The 23,108-nt window shown below is 39.5% G+C and overlaps 1 protein-coding gene and 1 long non-coding RNA gene across 2 annotated transcripts; one reads left to right on the plus strand and one right to left on the minus strand.

Annotated features, from left to right (window-relative positions):
* Nucleotides 1-921: 921 nt before the first annotated feature.
* On the minus strand, nucleotides 922-6,505 carry LOC311514816. Its single transcript, XR_014709946.1, has 4 exons — nucleotides 6,404-6,505; nucleotides 5,846-5,959; nucleotides 3,411-3,541; nucleotides 922-1,017 (listed from the first exon to the last, which is right to left on the minus strand). It is a non-coding gene; the product is annotated as an uncharacterized lncRNA (long non-coding RNA).
* Nucleotides 6,506-6,800: 295 nt separating this feature from the next.
* Nucleotides 6,801-22,709, plus strand: CHMP2B (charged multivesicular body protein 2B). Its single transcript, XM_084646736.1, has 6 exons — nucleotides 6,801-6,968; nucleotides 12,167-12,258; nucleotides 16,224-16,418; nucleotides 19,005-19,107; nucleotides 20,643-20,749; nucleotides 20,909-22,709. The coding sequence occupies exons 1-6, from the start codon at nucleotides 6,935-6,937 to the stop codon at nucleotides 21,020-21,022; spliced, it is 645 nt and encodes a 214-aa protein (XP_084502862.1). The 5' UTR covers nucleotides 6,801-6,934; the 3' UTR covers nucleotides 21,023-22,709.
* Nucleotides 22,710-23,108: the final 399 nt, after the last annotated feature.

Consider the following 23,108-nt stretch of genomic DNA (forward strand, 5'->3'; position numbering starts at 1 on the left):
TAAGGAGTTCTTGAAGCTTGTGATAAAATATAACAGCATTTGCCTATTTAGGTGATACCCTTGATTTACATTTCTCCTTGGGCAAAGTCATTTAAAGACATAGTGTTTGCAAGTAAATGCCTTTAAAAATATAACCCTTGATTTTATAAATGCCCTACAGAAATATGATTTCCTACTGAACCTGGTTGCTGAAGGTAAACTAAATCTCCTTGTTCAGAACAATGGAGTGCTTTAAAAGGGATTTTTCTTCTTTTTACTCTTTTAGAATGGAAGATACTTGTAATCAAATTGAAGGTTACAGAAAGTGCACTTTACAACCTGAGAGTTTCTCTTTCTTATTAATATTAAAAGAGGCGAGTATTAAAATAAACTACTACACAGTGGACTGGGCTGTTAAACTGTTTATAAAGTACTGCACTGTCCACATACCATAAACAATGAGAAAATATTATTTTTTCACGAAGGAAAGCTGTTGGCAGACTTTTGAAACCAAGATCTCATTCCTGCAGAGACTTATACACATGAGTAACTCTATGCAATTGAATAGTCCAATGAGTTCAACAGACTTACTCAAATGCATAAAGATTTGCAGAAGTGAGGCCCAAATGAACAGGGGAGTCATACATTAAAAAAACTAGAAATCACAGAGCATTGTTGACAGACCACATTAACTGAAGTACCTGTATTAAACCATCAAGTTATTTTTCATCTTTGTCTTAAAGACCACTTTTGTACTCACTTGGAATTTCAAGTGAATTTAGTGGGTCTCACACCAGTTTCTAGTGGACACATGTCCACATTACAGAAAACACCATCACAATTGGCTGTGTATAAAGAGAAGACTTCAGTCTCCACAGATGTCAAATCAGTAACTATCACAAGTATTGCATTCACTGAAAACAATTTTTAAAAAATTAAATATGCTTCTTTACCCAAATTTTTATTCCCCTCCATTCTGCACATCTTGCTTTGTTATTGTAAGGCTGCTAATGAATGTTGGACTCATGTCTGTGATTCCTTTTTAGAAAGAAAAAAAGGAGCAATTAAGCATTTATCCCAAATACCGACAGTACGCACATACACACACACATTTAATAAATTCCATTGACTTGCTAATAGATGTCAATAAAACAATCAAATTTCAAGCTCAACAACCTTACCATGTCTCTTTAAATTACTATAACAATCATTTAAAATACTATTTTTCAGATAAACCAAAATTAGTTTGAAATTCTATGTAATTTCCAAATAAATGAACTCCAGATTATTGGCCCAAATCCCATCTCATGCTGGTTTTACTTTACTCCTGTGTGACATCAGTGGGAGTAAGAAAAGAATCAGGTCCTGTGATCCTAAGTATTTATCTTTCCAATTTAAGTTTACTTTTTAAGAATGGGTTAATGTCTGAGTATTTGGTGCCCCTAACATTTGACTAAATATTTTCTTTCTTTGGTAGCTTTAGTTCCTATGAGCTTTCATCAGCTCTTAGATACTGTAAATTTCTTTTCTGGGAAGCTGTCCAATCTGTAAGATGAGAAGGTGATGAACTGTTCACAACACTATTTCAGTTCTTAGAAGACAGATGGGAGCCAGTTTACTTAATTTGAAGCAAAGTAGGGGAAGCTTTGAAACAATACCAAGCAAGCAGTCAGTATTATGTTAGTGACAAGACTTTGGTATTTTTCCGTTAAATAAATTCAGTGATCTATCTTTAAGGTGAGGTCTCCTAACAGTTCCCCTTCTTTCAAATGTAAATGTTACACTAATTAGTATTAAATTAATTAAATAAAGCTATTAGATGTTGTATCCACGTGCTGCTCTACAGGCCCTGAGCCTGCAAATGACATCACGGCCTTCTTGTGGGGCCCCATTTCACCAAGTTCAAGGTCAACAGGCACTGAATTTGAATGAAGTTAATATGGATTGCATAAGGCCAGGGCAAGAGAAACTTCAGAACCCTGGCAGTTGGTGGCCTCAGCATTGCTTAACTGTGACAGCCCCACACACTATTTCTTGTCTCCTTTACACCCCTTTCCCCTCCATCATCTCCCCTTCACTCCTTTTATCTCTCCTCTTCTGCTCTTGTTAACCCTCTCTTCCCATCCTCCCTAATTTCTCATCCTTTTCTCTCTCTCACAAATCTTCAACTCTCCCTGAGCCTCCCCTGATTTCTCTTCCAACGTGGTGCGGACCCCGCCATCTTCATCCTGGCACTCAAACATACCTACATTCTCCTCCCCAACTCCTTCCAATCCCCCAAACTTTAGCCCCTCTACATTTATTCCCAGCTCCTCCCCACTTTGGAACACCCACTCCATCTTAAAGTAAATAAATAAATTAAACAATGGTTAAACCTCATCCAGACAGTCACATGGGCCCCAGTTCAGCAAAGCACCTAAGCATGTGCTTAACTTTTTAGCACACGCCTAAGTACATTATTGAGCAAAAGCAGTTAAAAATAAGCACATAAAAATAAGCACATACTTAAGTGTTTTGCTGAACTGGGGCCTGACCACATATCACTGTAACACTCTGTCTTCCCTTTCCTTTCTCTCTCCCCCTCCCAACCTGCCACTGTTTGTTGTCACCAGTTATGGAGCCCTAAACATCATTAGACTACAATCCCGCAAACGTGCAAGTGCTTAACTGTATTACCACTTGCAGTTAGACTACTCATGGTAGCAAAGTAAGCACATACATAAGTATTTGCAGGCTTAGTGACTTGGGCTGTAAGCTATTTGGGACATGGACCACGTCTTTTTATTTCTTCACTTGACTCTTCAGGCACTGTATAAATAATACATAATAATATATTTATTTCACTCTCTAACCTTTTCTTTCATTCAGCTGCCCCTGATTTTCTGCTTGCTCTTTCTCTATCTCTTCCTTCTCTAGTTTTCTTATGTCTGTGGGCTCAACGGCCAGCAAAGTCTCTGCCTTTCACAGCCACCACCCTCTTTTTATAACAGGCTGATTCACAAGTGTTCCGTCTCAAATTAGCATGTGGATATTGCATCATCTTCCCAAACCAGTTTGTGTGACTTATTTTTACCTTGCACCCAACAATTAAGAATAATAAGCAATCTCTGCTTTCTCTTTTCCTGAAACTCAGATATAGAGCCATCGGGTGAGTTATTGCTCTCTGAGTGGCTTTAAAGGTGACCTTCAATGGGCAAGGAGAGGGTGAAAGTCTCCTTTTTTGTCTTTATGATTTATAAAGAAATCTTTAACATGTTTTGGGTTTGGTTTTTTTTTTTTTTCCCCTCCTCCTGCTTGTTTTTACATTACAAATTCAGGTCTTGTTTATGGTATAACAAGAAAATAAAAGGTGAGCTACTGAGTGCGGAAATAAATTTTAGTCAGATAGTTTAAAACTTTAGTTTTTATTAATAACTATTTAACTCAAATACCTCACAAAGATGGAAGAAATGTTCCCTTTGTGTGAGAGTCAACACAATTACACCTTCATGTGAGGGCTGAGAAAGCTTCTGATCCAGTTTTGGGGTCTTCAAATAAGTCCTTTAGCATGGATACAATATTCCTAAAAGAAAAAGAAAAACAAACATAAAAACCAAGAATTTAGCATATAACTGTGTGATTTCTTACTATAAAGCATTGAACGAGCAGTTACCCCTTAATGTTAACCACATACTTAAGTGCTTTGTTGAACTGGGGCCTAGATTTACAAAATGGAGGTGGTGTTTTAAACCGATTATTTGTGTTCCTTATATCTAGATTCCATACATGTCAACAAAGCTTGTGACAACATACTACCACATAGGCTTGTGGCTTGAATAAATCAGTGGTTACCCATAGATACTTTAAACATTGCAGCCACCTCAAGAATCCTAAAGCCTCTTTCTTCACCTTAGCACAGCAGGACAATAGAACCATTGTGCCGAAGAAATATTTTTTGCCTGCCTTTTTCCTTTAGCTAATTTGTTTAGTTTAAAAATACCCAGTGATAAAGATACACAGCTGCAGAGAACCCAACTGTGTAGACAGATGAATGTCAATAATAAAAAAGGAGAGAAAGTAACTGGTTTGCTGTTGATGTATTGGAGAAATTTAAACACTGAATCCAAACAGGAAATGTGGATTTGAATCCAAGTTATGAGCCCCCCTAATCCTTGAGTGTTCAAAACCTAGGTATTGGTTTTACTCATTATAGTGATGTGAAAATTTGAAATCAAATTCTGTTTTTTCTTTCAGGCCCAATATACTGGTTAGTTATTTTTGTTGTCTCTCATAACCAGCATGCAAATACAGATAAAAACTTAGTGAAAAACTCCTGTATCTCTGCTTCCACTCTAAGTATTGGAAGGATATTAGCAGGGATTGAGCAAGAAAACTGAAATGTGGACGTACACTGGATGATTCATTTTACCCCTCATCGTGTATCCCTAATTGTCCAAGGAGATTATGACATTACACACAATCGAAACCCTAGCCTACTGGAAACTGTTAAAGATACCTTGTAGTGTACTGATAAAAGGCCTGGACATGTGAAGAACAATGAAAACTTGTCAGTTGTAATAAAAAAATTATTTCCAGGAAATTAAACATATTTCATAAAGTAAATAGCATGTCTGCCTTCATCCATGTATATTGTTAGGATGTGATTAAAATGTGAAGTTGCAATAGAAAAATTATTTCCATGCAAGGTTATGCAGGTCTGTTTGATTATGCTATTAGAAAACAGAAAATTAGAAAATGAATTATAAATCTCTTTCAATGCAAGTTTGGATCTAGTGATGGAATTCACTGCAGCATTATGACAATATGTTTCTTGTTTCGAAGGCTATGAAGAAACTACTATTTTTTTTAAAAAAATCAGGAATGAAGGTATATTCATGCTATTATTCAGATCAGTAGCTTAGCAGCCTGTACAGTAGCTCCAAGATCCTTTACTTTTATGTCACATGCTGAGATGCTTGTCCATGATGGACACTAATCCTACATCATGCGCTAGGTTATTAAGAATTATGGATGTGAATTGTCACTGAAAGACAAGAACATTGTTACTAAGTACTCCATACTCATTTATTTTATATCTTGCAGTATGTATGATCCTCAAATAGGAGTTCATCTGAGAAAATTAGTAAATATCTTAAGTGTGGCAATGTCTAGGAACAAGGTAACTAAAATTACCTTGTGTTTGTAAAGATTTCAGACTTTTAAGTTTGTTTGTTTCTTCCATTTATTTAATATTCATATGATGTTACATCTTATTATCTGAGAGTATGATCTATATGCCAACATTGTAGGTAAGGAGTTTATAAATCATACACCTGAAAGCTTTATACATGACAATATCTCAAATTTGCAACTCTTTTTTGAATTGTACACAGCTAAACCCATTGAAAAGGTATACAGACAGAAATCTATAACATGTAAAATGTGAAAATCCACAAAGTCCAAGATTTGTGTTTTCATTATTCAAATACGTCCCAAGACAACCAGGACCATTTCTCAGAGAGAGAGAGAGAGAGAGAGAGAGAGAGAAATAATGGAATGTGTTAAAAGAAAATGTAACTCTAAGGTTTAAATGAAGAAGTCAATAAGAAGTGTGATGGTGCCTCAAGACTTCATTTTGCAGCACAATGTCATTACAGTCGAGAAGCACTCTCCCCTTTTTAGTACTGTGAGAGATTTAGACATGGGACCTTTTTCCCAACCCTGAAATGATTTAGGGACCCATGAAGGTCCAGAAAGCTGTTTTTGTGGGTCACAGGATGACTCCATTCAAAAGTTGAGATGATGCTAGAAAATATCGGGATGGGTGGCAACCCTGTGTTAAGGAGAGAGTAGTGCTTGATAATCTTAGTGATAGTTCTAAAATTACCCAGGGGCAAGTCTCCGCCTCTTCAATTCTCCATCCTTCCTTTACTGCACCAGAGTGCTCCAACTGCTTCACCCACCTCTTGCCAGTGGGGCTCCCACATCTTCCATCTTCTTCCTATTTAACAAAGTAAATCAGATTGCTGCCTCTCCCAGGCATAAGTGTCAGCCACCAAGGAGTTTCTACATGAGAGTCCTCCCAACACCCCACATATGTGACTGAAAAAGTTGCACCTCCCTAGCCTCCCTTGATACAGAGGCCATCCTCTGGTTACAGACCCAGCTCGAATGTCTGAGTTCGAGACACACCTCCTTTGTTTGAGCAGGGGACCACTGTTATGGGAACGGCAGGCTGCATTTTTCTCTGGGGTCTGGCTGATCAGACAGAACCTGGTTTGTGTCACTGACTCCTCCTGCGCCCTTGTGCCCATCCTGCCTGGCGCTAGTGCACCCCCCTCCCTAACATTTACACTGGGCTGCTCATCACCCGGGGCTGCTCAGCTGGGATCAGTGCTTCACCCCCCTCTAGTGATCCAGCAGCACCTGCCCTTTCCCAACGTGCCTGGCTGCTGTTTGGCCCCCTAGACCCCTCTGCTCTGCCCCAGCGGGTTTGCAGGCTCTCCTGTCGGCAAGAAGCTTTATTCAGTGTGTGTGTGTGGGGGGGGAGAGTATAAACCGAGGGGTGAAGCCTGGTGGGGGGGGGGGTTGGGGGAGGGCAGGAGGGAAAAGGAGTTAGGAAGGAGAGGGGGGAGGGCAGGGAGTTGGGGCGAGCTGCGGGGGCAGGGGAAGGGAGGCGAGGGGGAGCGAGGGCGCTGGGGGAGGGGATCGGGAGGAGGGCGCTGGGCGGGCCGAGGAACCAACGGGCGCTGCTGCGGGCGGGCGCGCGGGGGCTCGGGGGCGGGGCGCTCCCCCCCCAGGCCTGGAGGCGGAGCCGGAGCCGGCGGGGCGGGTCTCTGCGCCGGGGCCGCGCCCCCCTGCCGGCGGTCACGGGAGAAGCAGGAAGGACGCGCGGCGCCGGGTGCGGCGCGGGGGCTCTGGCGGCTCCGAGTCCGGCTCTCGTTGCCCGCGGCCTGCGCTCGCCGCCGCCGCCGCCATGGCCTCGCTCTTCAAGAAGAAGACGGTGGATGGTGAGCGGGGGCGGGGGCGGGGCGGGTCGGTCTGAGGGGCGCCGGGGTCAGTGTCCGGCTCTCGGGCCCTGTGTCCAGGGTCGGTCCGTCTGGCCGCCTCTCGTTTCCCTCCGGGTCAGGAGTGGGGCCTTGTTGCTGCGGGCCGGAGCTCGCCCCGGGGGCCGCTTCCAGCGGAGCCTCCCTCCGCCCGCGGGCTCCCTGTGTCTGCTCCCGGGGTGGGCGGGTCCCCTGCGCACACCCGTCCCGGGCCGGGGTCACAGGGACTCGGTCCCGGGTGTGTGTGTCGGAGCAGAACGGGGCCGGGCTGGTCGGAAAACAAGGAGGTGCACCTCGAGTGACTCATCTAAAGCCGTGTGTGTGTGTGTGTGTGTGTGTGTGTGGGAGAGAGTGAGTGTGAGACACACACACACGTACCCTCCCCACGTACTGAAAGCGTCAGGGACCGCTGATAAGTCAGTTACACGGGGAAGGAAGTCTGTAATAAAAGTGGAACTTTTTTTTGCTCGCTGCAGTGTTGGGGGTATGTTTGCATGGTCTCTAAGAACATGGGGTGACTCTTAAAGATGGTGCCTCGAGATAATAGTTAAGTCGAACCTAAAGAGAACCCTGTTTGGGGGAGGAGGGTTGGGGTTTTGTGTGTTGTCTTTTTTAACCAAATATATATTTAGTTGTTCGAAGTGATACAAAAATACTTCTAACTTAAACAATCAGGAGAGCCATGGAAACAAGTTGCTCTGTTCTCTGAGAACACTTTTCTGTTTGGTGAAGAGAAGAGCAAATAAACATTGCTACAGATTCAGTGGTGTCTAGCTGTGAGCTCTTGGTGTTCTGTAGTTATCAGATCACCATTTACTGTCTGTTGTTTGGTTTCAGAGTAACAGCCGTGGTAGTCTGTATTCGCAAAAAGAACAGGAGTACTTGTGGCACCTTAGAGACTAACCAATTTATTTGAGCATGAGCTTTCGTGAGCTACAGCCACAAGTACTCCTTTTCTTTTTGTCTATTGCTGTAGTTCTTTTAAAGTAGCTGAGAATCTCCTGCGGTAGAAGAAATATAAAAAAAATGAATCTGCTGACCTTTCCCCCGGCTTCTAACTTGTTTAAAATGCTAGTGCCTTTATTATATTTGGGTTCAGTTTCTACCTTGCAAGTTTTCTAACAAAAGGGAATATTTCCTGTAGAGTAAAACATCAATGCTAGTTTCATACATAAATATATTTGCATTACTATTTCTTCTCAGTGTTCTTAAACTCAACTATATATAGTGTAGTTAAATTTTAAATCTCCCCTCCCACCCCCACCCCAGCAAAGTCTTCTTTTTAAAGTCTTTTTGACAGAGCTCACGCTTGATGCTTGTCTCTTGAATTGCTTCCATTGTTTCTCTGCTGGGCCAAAATACATTGTTTTTATTTGTCAGGCTTTATTTTCATATATTGGCTGTCTACTCCAGTGTCCATTGTAAAGTGTTTCTTGAAAATGTTACTTGTGGGGTCTTGGGAGCAGTAACATGACTAAAATGGCCCCTTTCAATATCACTTTTCTTTTCCCATAATTACTCGTTAGGCTTAAAACAATTATTGAGCATGAGCTTTTTGTGCAGTGTGTGTTCCTCTCAAGATTCCATTAAAATATTTTGTTGGAACCTATTACTGCTGAAATAATTTCAGACTTAGATGGCTTGCAGTGTCTTCGCACATCTGGGAAGGAAGAATCTGAATTGCTACTCTTCTTTTTCCAGACAGATTGATGTATGCTTTAAAATGAAGACTATGGCTGCCGTTTCTGCTTATTATTCATGCTTTAGTCATCTGACAGTAATTGAGCCTGTCTAGATTGCATTTCACTTGTTACCCAAGTAAATGAGGAAAATAGAAGCATACAAGTATTAGGCTGCTTTTGTGGAATACAAAACCATGATGTAGTCTTAATTATGGGAACATTATTTCCTTTTCAGACTGTTTTAAACAGACTTTTTTAATAGATGGAGGTTGCCCTGTCTTTACAATATAAACCTGAAAAGGGTTCCTGATTTCTCATCACAGCACAACTTTCAATAACTTATTCATCTTTTATTTTGTTACATTTAAAGGTTTGAGTTTGAAACAACAAATTTTATATTTATTATGGGGTTAAATCAGATTAACAGTCTTGTAAAGGGGCATCATTTTTTAATCTGTTTTCAAATCCAAACTTGTTTGCATGTCTTACAGTGCTAAAATCAGTTAAGCATATAAATCTAATTCTTATAAAATAGACTAGAAGAAGCCTTCTAACCACACCAAAAATCAACTGCCATTGGTAGTTACCTCATTCTAGTAATACACTGTAGTATGTTAGGTATGCAAATTTAACTCTTGTGACTCTCGGTTCATATTCAAGCACTTTTTTTTCTCTGTTAGGAAACCCAATAGCATTAAACTCCAGCACCTGCTGACTTTTTTACTCTTTAGAGTTCTGCAAAATTAGAGCAATATGGGAGGCTGCTTTGAGTATGCAGCCTATACCCAGGAGAGCTATTTGTCCCTCCAGCAGTGGAAAAGGAGCTCTGCTTTAGGAATAAATCCCTCTGTAGATTTTAATATTCACTGTAAGACCTATGCAGCCTAACAAATGAAGACAAATCTTTAATGGAAGCTGAAATGACGGGTTCTATATCATACATTGCTTTTAATATTTACACTTTATCAAGTAAATTCCATAAGGCTTCTACATAAACAATAGTATGAAGAAAGTGGTCTCTTGCACCAAGTGAAAGCAATTTGCATTATCCTGTAAGGAAGATAGTTAAGGTACTGTCTCTGCCCTCAGATGTCATTTTCTGTTCTTTGCAGGGGCAGTATACAAAAGTCATCAATAGAGCATTGTTCATATTTGTTTCCTAAATGTCTCATATTAAGTGTGATGTTTTGTTATAATGCTAACCTTTGATTTCTGTATGCCCATGCTAAAATTTCATGATCTGGGCTTAGGGAGCTTGTATATGACGATGAAGTAGTTCCATGACGAATCACATTTTGATAATCTGTTGGCAGATGGAATCATAAGACCCAAACTAGTGAGGTACTCATTGTGGAGTACCTGCAGCACCTCACAGGATTGGGCTTTTAATGATGAGTGGGTAAGATTGACTGAAGTATGTTGTTTGTCTAACATTGAATGTGTAAAAATAGGCTTTTATTTTGTTGTGTGTGGCACTTTACTACTGAAAGTGCCCATCCTACTGGAAGGTGCTCAGGTACTATGGCAAGAGGATGGTATAAAAATCTGTATAGATATTTAATACTACCGTGGCGCACCTATTGTTGATTAGGGGTAAAACATTCTAGTTTTTGTGGTAGTTGATATGACAAAAGGGGCTTTTGTGGATGGATGTTAGTTTCTGATATTCTAAGGAGATTGTTGACAGAGTATTGAAAAAGTAGTTTTTGTACTTCAGTGCTAAATTTCTATACTTGCAGATATGAGGGGTGTTTACTAAGTTTAACCTTTATCCCAAATTCCTTGTTTTTGTTAAAAGTAACTATATGCTTGTAAAGATTCTTAAATTACTGATATGTACTCAAAATCAACTTCAACTTAAAGGTAGTCTAGTTTAAATACATTAAGAAAAAAAATCCTAGCAAGACAAGGGAAATGGGGCACTTCTCCATTTTCCCTTTGTATTACATTTAGATACGCAGAAGGGGATCTTAACAGGCACTCAGCATTAGGGCTCACCTGAGTCAGTTGACCAGATCCTAGAAGGCCTGTATGTCTCCCAAGTATAAGTGTCAGGTAGTCAGAGAAACCCTAAGGGGTGCTTAGTGGGCTTTCTCAAACCTCAACCCCCATTGGTGCCACAGTTGCAGACATACTCACCTGTTAAATTCCTTAAATTTTTCTTTTCAAGTAATGTTTAGAATTAAAGCTGCTGGCTTGACAATTTTGGGAATGGAATTCCTTTCTCCTCAAAACAAGTACAGAATGTGTAATAGCAGTGCAAGCTGCTGCATTCCATCACTGTATATCAATCTTCCTATGCCCAGATCACCTACTAAGGGGTGAGACTAGTAAGAGGCAATTCAGTGATCAGTCATTCCTTGTCCATCCCCAGCTTCTCTAAGGCTGCTTATGTGGATAATGTCCAAAACTAGGCATTGGATTGCGAGACCACTAACTTTTCCCCAAATGGACCACTGAACAGCTGGGAGCAAAGCTATATTTTTTGGGTGTGCTCTTAAACACTGTTCCTTTTCTGTCTGTCCTAATGGCTGGGGAAAATGTTAGCTAAATTTTAAGTTAAGCTTTGGTTAAGTTATAGGCACATCTTTTAAGTACTGCTATGTATTTGTTTAGGTCGGATTACTACCTTATGGAATTGCTGCTCTCAAAGAGGGTGTCAGGAATGGATAAAAGACTTGACCAGTTTTCAGGCAATTCTGTGTCCCATCCCTTGTGTCTTGACTTTTAGTTGAATAAGTGCAGCTATGTTGCATATGGGGAAGGGCAGGATTTTGGAGTGGTCTCTATGCACCTCAGTGAGGAAGGAGGTAAACAGAGCCAAGGGATTCACATCTATGGAAGCTGCTGCCATTTCTCCCTACTCTATAGAGAAGGTGCAATGGGAACCAATGCTATTGCTCTATTGAAGCAGCTCTGGAACAGTCCCATGGTTATTCGGGAGAAGGGAGGATTCCTTCCCCCAACCCTATCATCACAGACCTCACGGACCTCTCCACTGAATATTTTGGCTACGGTGGCTGAGATAAGGAGGACTTGGCTCATATTGCTGTGAAATAGGAGTTAGAGATATGCTTTTCTGCATGGGGAAGTTGTTCTTGACACTTCCTGCATGATTAAAAGAGACATGTTTATGGAATATAGAAGTCTCTTGTGCCAAATGCTTCTCTCAGTTACACTGGTACAAACTCCATTGAAGCCGCTTAGGTTTCACTGGTATAAAAGGAGAACTTGGCCTATAGTGTTGAAATTTAAGATAGTATTTCAGACATGTAAATTTATATTCTAACATCATTGCATATATTTGATATTTATAGTCCTAGTAAGAGATGCATGTGTTACTCTTATGATAAAAAATCAAATTAATGAAGGGAAGTTTTCTATCATCCAATAAATTGCAGATTTTCATTACATGTTTCAATACTGTTAAGCATTCAGTCTGAAGAATTATTTTACCAACTATAAATATTTCCTTTCCAGATGTAATAAAGGAACAGAATCGAGAGTTAAGAGGTACACAGAGGACTATAACCAGAGATCGAGCAGCCCTCGAGAAACAGGAAAAACAGCTGGTAAGTAGAACAGAGAATTTTAGTTTACCTTTTTAAAACACACAAGTAAGTGTTTGTTTGAAATTTTAAATAAATGGCAAGAGAATGTCTCACACCTAAATGATAGTCTTCAAAATCTTGCTGACTTTCCCCACTATCTACATTAGTTACCTTATAGTGGGGTGGGTTTTTTTACAGTGCTGGGAGACCTCTCTCCCAGTGCTGGTGCTGCGACTACATAGCCATGTTAAAGCGCTGCCACAGCAGTGCTTTAATGTTGCTAGTGAAGACATACCCTTAGTCTTCCTGAATCTCTAATAAGTGCAGAGTCAGAAGCTGTGCTGTTTTTCATTATATAACCTGATTCTTTTTTGTCCAACAGCATGGGTAAATTTGGGCCAATGTTTCGTAACCTGTTTTAAAATATTAAAATATTGGCAGCAAGGGAATATACTGTTGACTCAGTAGCCCAGCATTAGTGCTTTGCATTCCAACATGAGTTGTTGGGACTTCTATCCCAGACATGACCCTTCCATTATAGATAGCAAGGGCCATGAGCTTTGGAGGCAATGCTCTAAGTTCTTGGGTTAGAAAGCAGTGAGAAGCATTAGTATATGTCATTGATGCTTATTTAAATGAACATCAGTGGTGAGGGTTTCAGAGGGAATATTAGGGCTTATCTTCAGTAACAGTTCATCTCAAAACACAACATGACTTAACAGCAACTGTAGACAAAGACAAGTCTAACATTGTCACCTGGATGTAGTTATTCCTATGGTCTTCATAGAATTTCCCTACAACCAGCTGACTTTATTAAACATAACTGTGATAACTCCCTCATTGAACGCTTGATCGTTAGAACATGTCCTTTAGTTTTATGTCACCTCATACCTATACTGGTGGAGGTATACGTCAAATTACATGCCTTGATAGATGACACACAAACTGTGTGGAAAAATTCTGTGACAGTTCACTCCCCGGTTTAGTGGTTAATAAGACATTGCCTCATATGGTGGCAGGTCTTGTGGATATCAGTTTTGGCATGAGAAAAATTAGAGAGCCTGAAAGATGACTATTCTTGGAAATTTTATCCTTTTGCTAGGGCTTTAAGATATGTCTGATAGATTGTGTAAGTGGTTAAGCTACCATTATTTCTTTTAGTGCCTTGATTTCTGTAAAGAAATTCACCTTGAAGCTTTGAATGCACTCTTGTCAGTAACTTGCTCCAGAAATATATTGTGTATTTTTTTCTCTTGTGAAGGAAGAGGTGAAGAGAACAAGTCTTTGAAAGACTCAGTCTTCTGTTGTTACCCTTGCTGCTCAGACTCTAAGAAATCTGAATTTTCAAAGCCTGGTACGCTTGTCATTTGAAAAGAGCAGGAAATTGTCAATGAATCAGAACATTGTCCTGTAACAATGGTCTTTTGCTGCTACTTATATAGAGAGGCAAAACAAATATTTTTTAAAATAGATGTTGCTCTGTGATAGCATTGTTACAGTTATTTACTGTTTTTATATTTGTCTTTACTTGGCTAGCGTGGACAGTTTTGATGTCTGATCAGTAATGTATCCTGCTTACTATACTGTTGACTTGCTGAATTTTGAGTAGGAGAAAGATGTGACTGTCTTAAAATTTCTTCATAAATACAAGGACTATGGATTAATCTTGTCTTTTACTTTCACAATTAGTGTTAATTATGAATACATCAGCCATATAGCAACTTGATTCCCTGGCACAGATTCAGTTTGTAATTGATAGTTTAGTAATACTTGGCATTTACAGTTTATAATGTTTCATCTTGAAAGTGTGCTTTTCATACTATAATGAGATCTGCGGGCTACAAGAACTACTGTATTTAACTGGGAAAACTGGTGCTTGCTAACATTTGCTATTATAACATTTGGAAATCTGTGTCCAAAATATGCATTCCCAAGTCACTCTCATCTTAACCACATAATATTGGAGTTATATTTAAAAAGCACGATAGTTTCAGTGATATTTTGAGCACCCTGTAAAGTGCCCACATATCCTACATGTAGGCTACCAAAACAGGATTGCCATTCCATTTCATACCCACAATACTTTTCTATTGATCTCATGTACTTCACTTACACACCTGTATTTTCTCTGGTAAAATTGCATCTCTTACCAAATCTCTCATGAAGTTTAATTTCCTCAAAAATGAGGGATTTTTACGAAGCAGTTTCTGCCAAGCTAATGTACCAGTCTCAAAATATTATGTTCCTACGATAGTTCAGTATTTATAGTTTTCTTACACATGAGGTATCTCTTATGGTCACAGGATGTTGTCTCTACCATAGTGGTAAAACCAAAGCAATTAGTCAGTTAACATTTGCTTTTGGAGCATCTCCTGCAATTTTGTGTATCTTGCTGTTGGTTCCTCAGTGTCTACATGCTGTAGTCTGGTGGCCACTATTTACTATCACAGAGCAACTGGCTATGCTTCATAGCAGCCTTTTAAACATCTGTTGCATTCAGGGGAGGGTAAAGCACCTCTCTTTTCCCACCAACAGCTGCAGTGCTGTTATTACACACAGTTTTACTTATTGCCTATTCCCGGAGAAAATGTTGTCACAATTGGACATATGAATTGTATATGTTCAGTCAGTAACATTAGGGCTTCTCTCTTTAATTTGCCATATTTTTTTTCTCTTCAATAAAATGCTTGGTATGAGGATTTTATGATAGTGATCAATTTTATCATTATGTTCTGTGAAGAGCTGTTAAGTCAGGGGTGCAAAACTTTCCTTCCATCCATTAAATTAATTAGTCTTGTATTCCCTCCCCATATTGGTTATAGAGTTATCTGGGCATAGGTTTTGCCTAGACTAGGATTTAGGGTGTGATATTAGCTTGTGGCAGTGTAGACAAGGCACACTGCATTTATTATGCACTAAGATAATTGAGTTAAATCCTGAGGGGTGGGGGAAAGCTTGGACTTCAACTGTTTCACACGTTACTTCATGTAATCTGCCTTCCAAGAAAATAAAACTCCATAATCTTTGAGGAGAGGTGCTGAAGGGTAAAGTTTTTCTCAAAGTTACCTGTCCAGGTATGCTCTGTTGCTTAAGTGGCCACTAGGTTGCAGCGGGTGAATGCAAGAGGAGGGTCTAAGAGTATGTCTCCAGAGCAGTTAAACACCTGTAGCTGACCTATGTCAGCTGGCTCAGGCTCAGACTACAGGGCTGTAGATGTTGGGGCTCAGGCTGAAGCCTGGACTCTGAGATCCTCTTCCCTTGTGGGGTCCCAGAGCTCTGGCTCCAGCCTGAACATCCACACCACAGTTAAACAGCTCCATAGTCCAAGTAAACTAACATGGGCCAGCCTCATGTGTTTCGATGGAGTGGAGACATACCTTTAGACTCTCCCACCTCACAGCATCCCAGAGCCCAGGCTCCAGCCCAAGCCTGCAAGTCTACACAACAATGAAACCGCCCTACAGCCAGAGCTCCACGAGCCCAAGTTTGCTTCATGGGGCAGCCGTGGGTTCCTCTTTGCTGTGTAGATATAGCCTGAAAGACCTATAGAAGGAGGAGGTGAGTGAGGAGGTGTTGATCACTGTTAGTTCTTAATGTGTATATTTATCAGCCTGTAAACTAAAGGATCTCTCATAAAAATACACTTTAACTCTCTATGTATGACTCCATGTCAGAATGCACAAGTAATATCTACCTCTATGTAAAAAACGGTATGTCAGAGAAGTGCACATTCCCACAGTATAACACACGATATTCTTTTAGTAATAGAGTATTGTCATCTATTAATTTTTTTTCTTGCTATAGACTTCTGCTAGAAAGGGAAATATTCTTGTATCATTTGTCAATTCCTTCATTCTCAAAGAAGAGGTTTGTGAACATGTGGTTAATTTATCCAATCTAGCATTTATTAAAAAATGTTTAGTTGTATAACTTTATAGAATTCTTGTTCACTTAATGTGAATCTAAAATCTACTTTCTAAAACTAGGAACTGGAAATAAAGAAAATGGCAAAGACTGGTAACAAAGAAGCCTGCAAGGTTCTAGCAAAACAGCTGGTGCAGCTGCGAAAACAGAAAACTCGAACCTATGCTGTTAGTTCCAAAGTTACCTCCATGTCAACTCAAACGAAAGTGATGAATTCCCAGATGAAGATGGCAGGAGCTATGTCAACCACAGCAAAAGTAAGCAGTTAAATCAATATAAATATCTAAATGTAATTCATGTTCATGGACGCTTTTTCATATTGAAACTCAAATACAATAGGTAGCTTGCAAAAGTCTTGACGAGTTCAATGTTATCTTGTAAAAATTAGCTGGAGATAAATGTATTGTGTAATGCTACATTTAGCAGTGATGATGCTTACAGGATGAGTACTAATTTGTGTTTTGAAAAACACTAAATTAGCCATTCATATCTTGCTGGTCAGTATCTGCTATTTAAACTAACAGGCTCTCACACAGTTGACTTATAATATCTTTGTCAGGTTTCAGAGTAGCAGCCGTGTTAGTCTGTATCCGCATATGCATCCGATGAAGTGAGCTGTAGCTCACGAAAGCTTATGCTCAAATACATTTGTTAGTCTCTAAGGTGCCACAAGTACTCCTTTTTCTTTTTACGAATATCTTTGTCGTAGGCCAGAAAGCTGTTCAGTGTTAGTGTCTGGTTAATGATTAAAATGGATTCTGTAAGTCTTGATACAGAGGATAATTACAGTAGGCTAACAAACAGCTTTTCATTATGCAATGTCTTGCCTGTAAATTTTGTCTGTCATGTAACTGCTTCTAGTGGATAAAGCCAAAGTAGGGAAGACTGATTCTAGAAATCAAGGCAGTATGTCACCTAGCTTTATAACTTGTGTGAAAATGAGGCATCACTTTCTGGCTGACACTTCTAAAGGGCTCAGTGAGCTAGAATTCTGCTTCACCCTCATCCTCCACACACCAGGGAAATTGTGTTAAATTGTTTTGCTTCTTGTCTCATAAAACTAATGCACTGTAATTTGATTTGATGCAGGAAGTAGCTGCTAGGAAGACTTTGCTCTTAAAGGGCCACTATGAACAAAGTGTTTTTAAAAAATAAAGTAAAAAAAAAAAAAACAACCCAGTTCAACCCTCCAAAGCTGTGGCTGTGCAGTAGGTCTTTTTTCCTCCAAGAGATGGTACAGCTGACTCCATGATCAAGTTAAACAAGACAGTTTATGCTAGCATGCACCTCTTCTCTTTCCTGTGACCTCCTTGCCCATCATTCTTACAACAGCTTCACATAAGTGAGGAAGTTAATCTTGCTTTTTAGAACTATCGCATCCCTCCCTAGCTGAGCGTTCTTCTCTCTGGGCTCTTTATCCTTGGAATATTTTGGATTAAACTTCTTAAAGCAAACATAGTGGTATAATCGCAGTGGTGGAACAAAATCAGCAGAAATGTCAATAAATACAGATCTTAACGGATTTGGAAAAAAAATGAAGCAGGTTTGTCAGTGGGCTATGCAACATTATGGGGATTGAAGGAGAATTAAGTTATTTTGGCCACCTAATGGTCAACTTTTTCAGTTAATGCAGTAAAAAATACAGAACTAAAAACACTGACTTAATTTTGGAGCCATAGTGTTCTCTAACTCATACCAGGATCTACAGTCATACACCATTCAATTAAAATCAGATGCAACTCACTGTCTAGCTGCCTCAACAAATGAGATGAGTAAGCAATTTTTCAGTATCTTGTCCATAAATTTATCTGTAAATAGGACACTTAGTGTTACTATCTGTCTATAAAATTAAAGCACACACTACTATGATTGGAGAATATCCCCCCCACCCCTGAAAAAATGTATTTATATCCACTGACAACCCTTGAATTGGAAAAGGAGAACAAAAAGCTTTTTCTCAATTTAAACAAAATTAGAAATGAAAGCAGACATTTCCCTTAGGCTTCAGTTTTAAGTTTCTAATATATCACTGATATCAATTATTAATGTATCCTTTTAAACTAGTTTTCCATATGTTCCTAAAGTGTATGTAGCACTTTCTACAAAGAGGCTACTTCCTTTATTTTTTGCACATATCACAATTTAGTGTTTGACATGGAAGCTGCTTTGAGGAGGCAAAATACCATAGCTTTATATTAATGAATCAAAAAGGAAGTAATACTGGGTGAATGTGTTTTTTACACACCTGTGGTAATCAGTGCCATGAAGTTTGGTAAAATATTATGTTTAAGGTTTAGTAGTATGTGGCAGAGGTTCTCTAAGTGATACCAAGTGTTCAACCTGTACTATTAACTTTTGAACACCCTGGCATTTGCCATTATCAGAAACGTCATACTTGCTACTGCTTTATCCTAGATGGAGAAACGTCATAATGACTTCATGCCCGCTTCCTACTGCTGGTTGATGAGAATGTTCTTAACTTGCTTTAAACATTGCCATTTCCATCTGTCTGATAACAATTAGTTGCCTAATTATGGAACTTTTCTCCTCCTCCCCCAAGCTCATCCTGCAAGCCAGAAAAGTGACAAATTAAGAAAAAAGTCTAGCTTGTTGTTGTTCTGCACTAGTCAGAGTAGTAGATTTTATTAATTACTAGACAAGGGACCAACTGAGGATTCCATATGCACCCAGAGCTCCCACTAAAGTGGGAGTCTACATATGCAAAGCATGCAGAACCTGGCCCCAGGTTTGTTAGACTAGAAATCACTTAACTTTGCCTAACATATTCAGTATACTACACAAATTTGTGCAATTTTATGATTAATATTCTCTAATATTGTTAGACAATGCAATCTGTTAACAAGAAAATGGACCCTCAAAAGACATTACAAACTATGCAGAACTTCCAGAAGGAAAACATGAAGATGGAAATGACTGAGGAAATGAGTAAGTTATGTGTTCTAGTAAATAACTTCAGCAAGCATTGACACTATCAGTCCATTAAAACAGGTAGGCACACCTTAATGCCACTTCTGAGTATTACTAATAATACATGAGATTACTATCAATAAGCAATGATTAAAGGGAAAATATTTCACGTTCGGCATGGTTACTTCGGGTATTTGACAGTACTGCATGTATAGTTGTATGAAAGACCTGTAAAAATGAGAGGCACTGAGTGGGAGAGTTGTTGAACAGGTGTAATTACCACTACTACTTGAATTGACTAAATCAAGGGAATATCCTGTTAACCTAACAATTAGAAATTCAGACCCTGGGGAATAAGACATGGCATTCTGTTTTTCACGGGTAGTAGAAACTTCACATGAGCAAGTGGCATGGAGAGTTGCTGCTCTTGTGCAAGGAAAGAGAAGCAGTAGCACGAGCTCTTCTGCTTTTTGAGAAGGGGTGAAAGACTAAAGTGCAACAGTAATATGTAGTTAAGTATATTTGCTCTTGTTTACAAAGAAGCATATGTACTGGGTATGGGAATTCTAGAAATGAAGAAGGCTTTAGTGTTGGCGTACAGATAGGCAACTCTATCATCTAGTCTGGAGTTATGTCTGAGCTTTAGGATTAAATTTAAAGTTTTGGGCTTGCCTGTAGATGTTTGTGTACCCTGATCTGTAAATGAGAATAGTTGAAGGCCTCTCACTTGCAGCAGTCAGGGTTATGTAGAACTTGTAAAATGTTTTGAGGGGCAGGAGTCCTTAGAACTATCCTTCCAGCAACTGACTTGTACATATAAAACAATAATGGACAGAATAGTGGTACAGAGCAGCCAAACACAGCCTGGAATCCTATCTGCCCACTGGGTACGAGGAGCCACCCTCTTCTCTGTTTTACCACAATGGCTTATTAGCTTGTTGGTAATTTGTAAGCGTCAGTGATGCCACCCTGGTCTTGCTACTGGCTACTGTTAACACAGCATTCTTCTCATCCTAAAATCTGCCACTGCATTGCCTCTGCTGGGGGAAACTAGCAGAATTTTAAAAATTATACTATGGTGCTAGGCATCAATGCACCAACCCCTTAGTTGGATTTCTGCAATTGGGGGGCAGGGAGAGAAATGAGGTCTTTAAGGGGGATGTGGAGGGGTTTTTTAATTGGTTTGCTTTTTAAATGTAACAAAGAATTCTGAAACTAAATCCTTTCTGAAAAATAGTGAAATCAAACCTCTGTGTGAAGTGCTGGCATGTGAATGCATAGTGCAATTGTTAGCACTACTTCAGGGGCAAGATTTTAAAGTGCAGAGGTAGGCAGAGGACTCCTGGGTTGCCAGCATGTGGTGCTAAGTGATGCAGTGCTGTTCTGCAAATGCACACAGTGTACGTTCCTTTCTTTTGCCATCTCACGTAGTGACGCTACTGCTGCGTGCTAGGATTGTAGAAGAACAGTGGGTTTTAGTTAGTCTCCCATTTATTCTGTGAACAGTAATCTTTCTGTACTAATGTAGCTCTGGTTTTTATTTTCCTTCCTAGTTAATGATACCCTGGATGATATCTTTGAGGGCTCTGATGAAGAAGAGGAAAGCCAGGATATTGTGAACCAAGTGCTTGATGAAATTGGAATTGAAATCTCAGGAAAGGTATGGAGAAATGTTCTTTAGGGTGGGTCAAATACCTTCCTCTATTTTTTTTTTTTTAAATGTCATCCTAACAGCTTTCATTTTGTAGTTCTGTGCTAGAAGTCAAATTGTCAGTGTGTATTGGTTTTACTCAGCGAAGTTTGTGTGTTTCTTTAATAGATGGCCAAAGCACCATCTGCTGCCAGAGGCTTACCATCTGCATCAGCATCAAAAACTACCACCATTTCAGATGAAGAGATTGAACGGCAGCTTAAAGCTTTGGGAGTAGATTAGCCTGATGACAATACACAGCCTGCCTTTTAACAATTATTCAACTACAGACAGATGTAAAATGTACACTTTTTCAACACAACTGATGTACTTTGGTTTTAAGAAGAACTGAAGTCTTCAGAAACAAGATGATTCACACCAAAAAAGGCTTATTTCTTGCCGGAGAACCATTATTAGTGGCACTGAATTCCTGAAATTGTTTGAAAAACTACTTTATCAGATGACATGAATAGATAACTTGCATGTGGGATTTTTTGAACACCGGCTTGGGATCTAAGGTAAACAGGTACATCCATTTACACCAAGTCTGAAGTTGGGCTGTGTTGCATTCAAGATTTATCCCCACAGTTTAGTTGTTTGAGCAGCACTGGCTTTTTTTAATTTACAAAATGTCAGCTGGCAAGCAGACTTGGAAAAATAACAATTATAATATAAGATCTTCATTTGTTTAGCTTTTTTTGAAATTGTCATCCTGTGATTGTTGACAGCATTTCTCTGGATAATATTTGGAGTGTTTATAAAAGCACTACACATGGAAAGTTCTTAGAATATTTTATGATCTTGTCTTTACGCTTGCTTTCAGTTTGAAAAGGGATAACCTTTTTCTTTTGGTGAGTGAGAACCTTGATACTCTAGTAAGCGTAGGCAATTATAGCTTTGTTTTTCAGGTGTCTTTAGTAAATTTGACTTGATTCATTCTTAGACAATTGTACTACTTACTGAAGGGTATGGGTGCAATCCAGCTCTTATTAACTTCAGTGGAAGAGGCTTGAACTAAATATTTTTAGTGAATATTTTGCATGAAAGGCACTGACTAAACTGTATTGTACTGTAACATAGCTAACTTCAACAGAATTGTTGTGCCTTTGTGTATATAAAACCTTGCTATATGCGCCTGATTTTTCAAAATTGTATTAATTGTTGAAGGGTAGAGTAACTACTGTTAAGGCCGTTATTGCCAGGTACAAAATATTCTGAGAAGTGCTATCTACACTTGATAGCAGTCCATGCTGAAGTTCGTATCTAAAGGACTTCAGCACTTGTAAAAGGAATCCTGCCTGAAATCTCACTGTATATATTTTACAGTACTTATCCCGTAACAGTACTTACCCCTAAAAGATACTGCATTGTTTACTAAGGTACATGTGGTTGCTTCCTGGCAGGTGAAATCTAAATCTTATCAGAATGACTTGGCTGCCTTATACCTATGACTACTCCTTTTAGGTTAAAAAAAAAGAAAATGCTGGGTATTACACATTGTACAGTAGAAGGTTAAGGTTAGACACAAGTGATTTGGATAACAGTATAATAGGAACAGGCTCTGATTCTAAGGTTTTCCATGGTCTTTGATCTGTATCATCATCAGGTCCATAGATTAGCACTGACTTTAAGCCATTAATCAAAGAGCGCTTAGTCTCTAAGTGGGAAAGCAAGCCCTGAGTGGAATTGCTATTGTCACATCTGCCAGTGCAGGACTGAGCAGGGAAATAAAGGTTATAATCATCGGTTTGTGAGCCCAGGTCTAGGAGTAGAAATACAGAATGCTGTTTTCACTGGAAAACATGGGGCCAAACCATGCATCTGCAATGTGCAAGTGTACATACTACACACACACACCCCTGACATTTGGGGTGAATTTTCTTTGACCATTTATTTTGTAAAAATCTAATAAAAGCTTTTATTCCCACAATGGCTGTCCTGATGGTGGGGTCTTACATGTAAGTTATCTAGTAATGGATGTTATAATCTTTTGTGATGTCACTTAGGAGGGATATTAGTTGTGAATTCCATCAGTTTTGGAAAAAATTAATTGTTGCTGTTGCTAGTGGGGTTGGGGAGGTTTCTGTACACACTGAACCTTAGCACTGGCTTGTTGGGCTTAAAACAAAAAAAGTAGCTGAAAACTGCTGACCCTGCTCTAGTCCTGCTCCCCTCTTCACTGTTTCACCTTCCCCCTCCCCCTCCCACAACCCAGCCCTGCCCGATTTATTTTCACTGCAATCAGAGCAAAGAGTATGGCTGTAAATATTAAACTGTGCACTTAATTACAATGGAAATGTCAGTGAAAATGGGCCTTTGGCAAAGCAAA

The sequence above is a fragment of the Lepidochelys olivacea genome (assembly GCF_965140295.1).
Source record: "Lepidochelys olivacea isolate rLepOli2 genome assembly, chromosome: 1".
Taxonomy (NCBI): domain Eukaryota; kingdom Metazoa; phylum Chordata; order Testudines; family Cheloniidae; genus Lepidochelys; species Lepidochelys olivacea.

Bases quoted from the DNA above. Each gene is read 5' to 3' on its own strand.
- CHMP2B (XM_084646736.1), top strand. From the start codon at position 6,935: ATGGCCTCGCTCTTCAAGAAGAAGACGGTGGATG. The intron at 12,259-16,223 runs GTAAGTAGAACA...TTCTAAAACTAG, and splicing joins AGAAACAGGAAAAACAGCTG to GAACTGGAAATAAAGAAAAT. The intron at 19,108-20,642 runs GTAAGTTATGTG...TTTCCTTCCTAG, and splicing joins GGAAATGACTGAGGAAATGA to TTAATGATACCCTGGATGAT.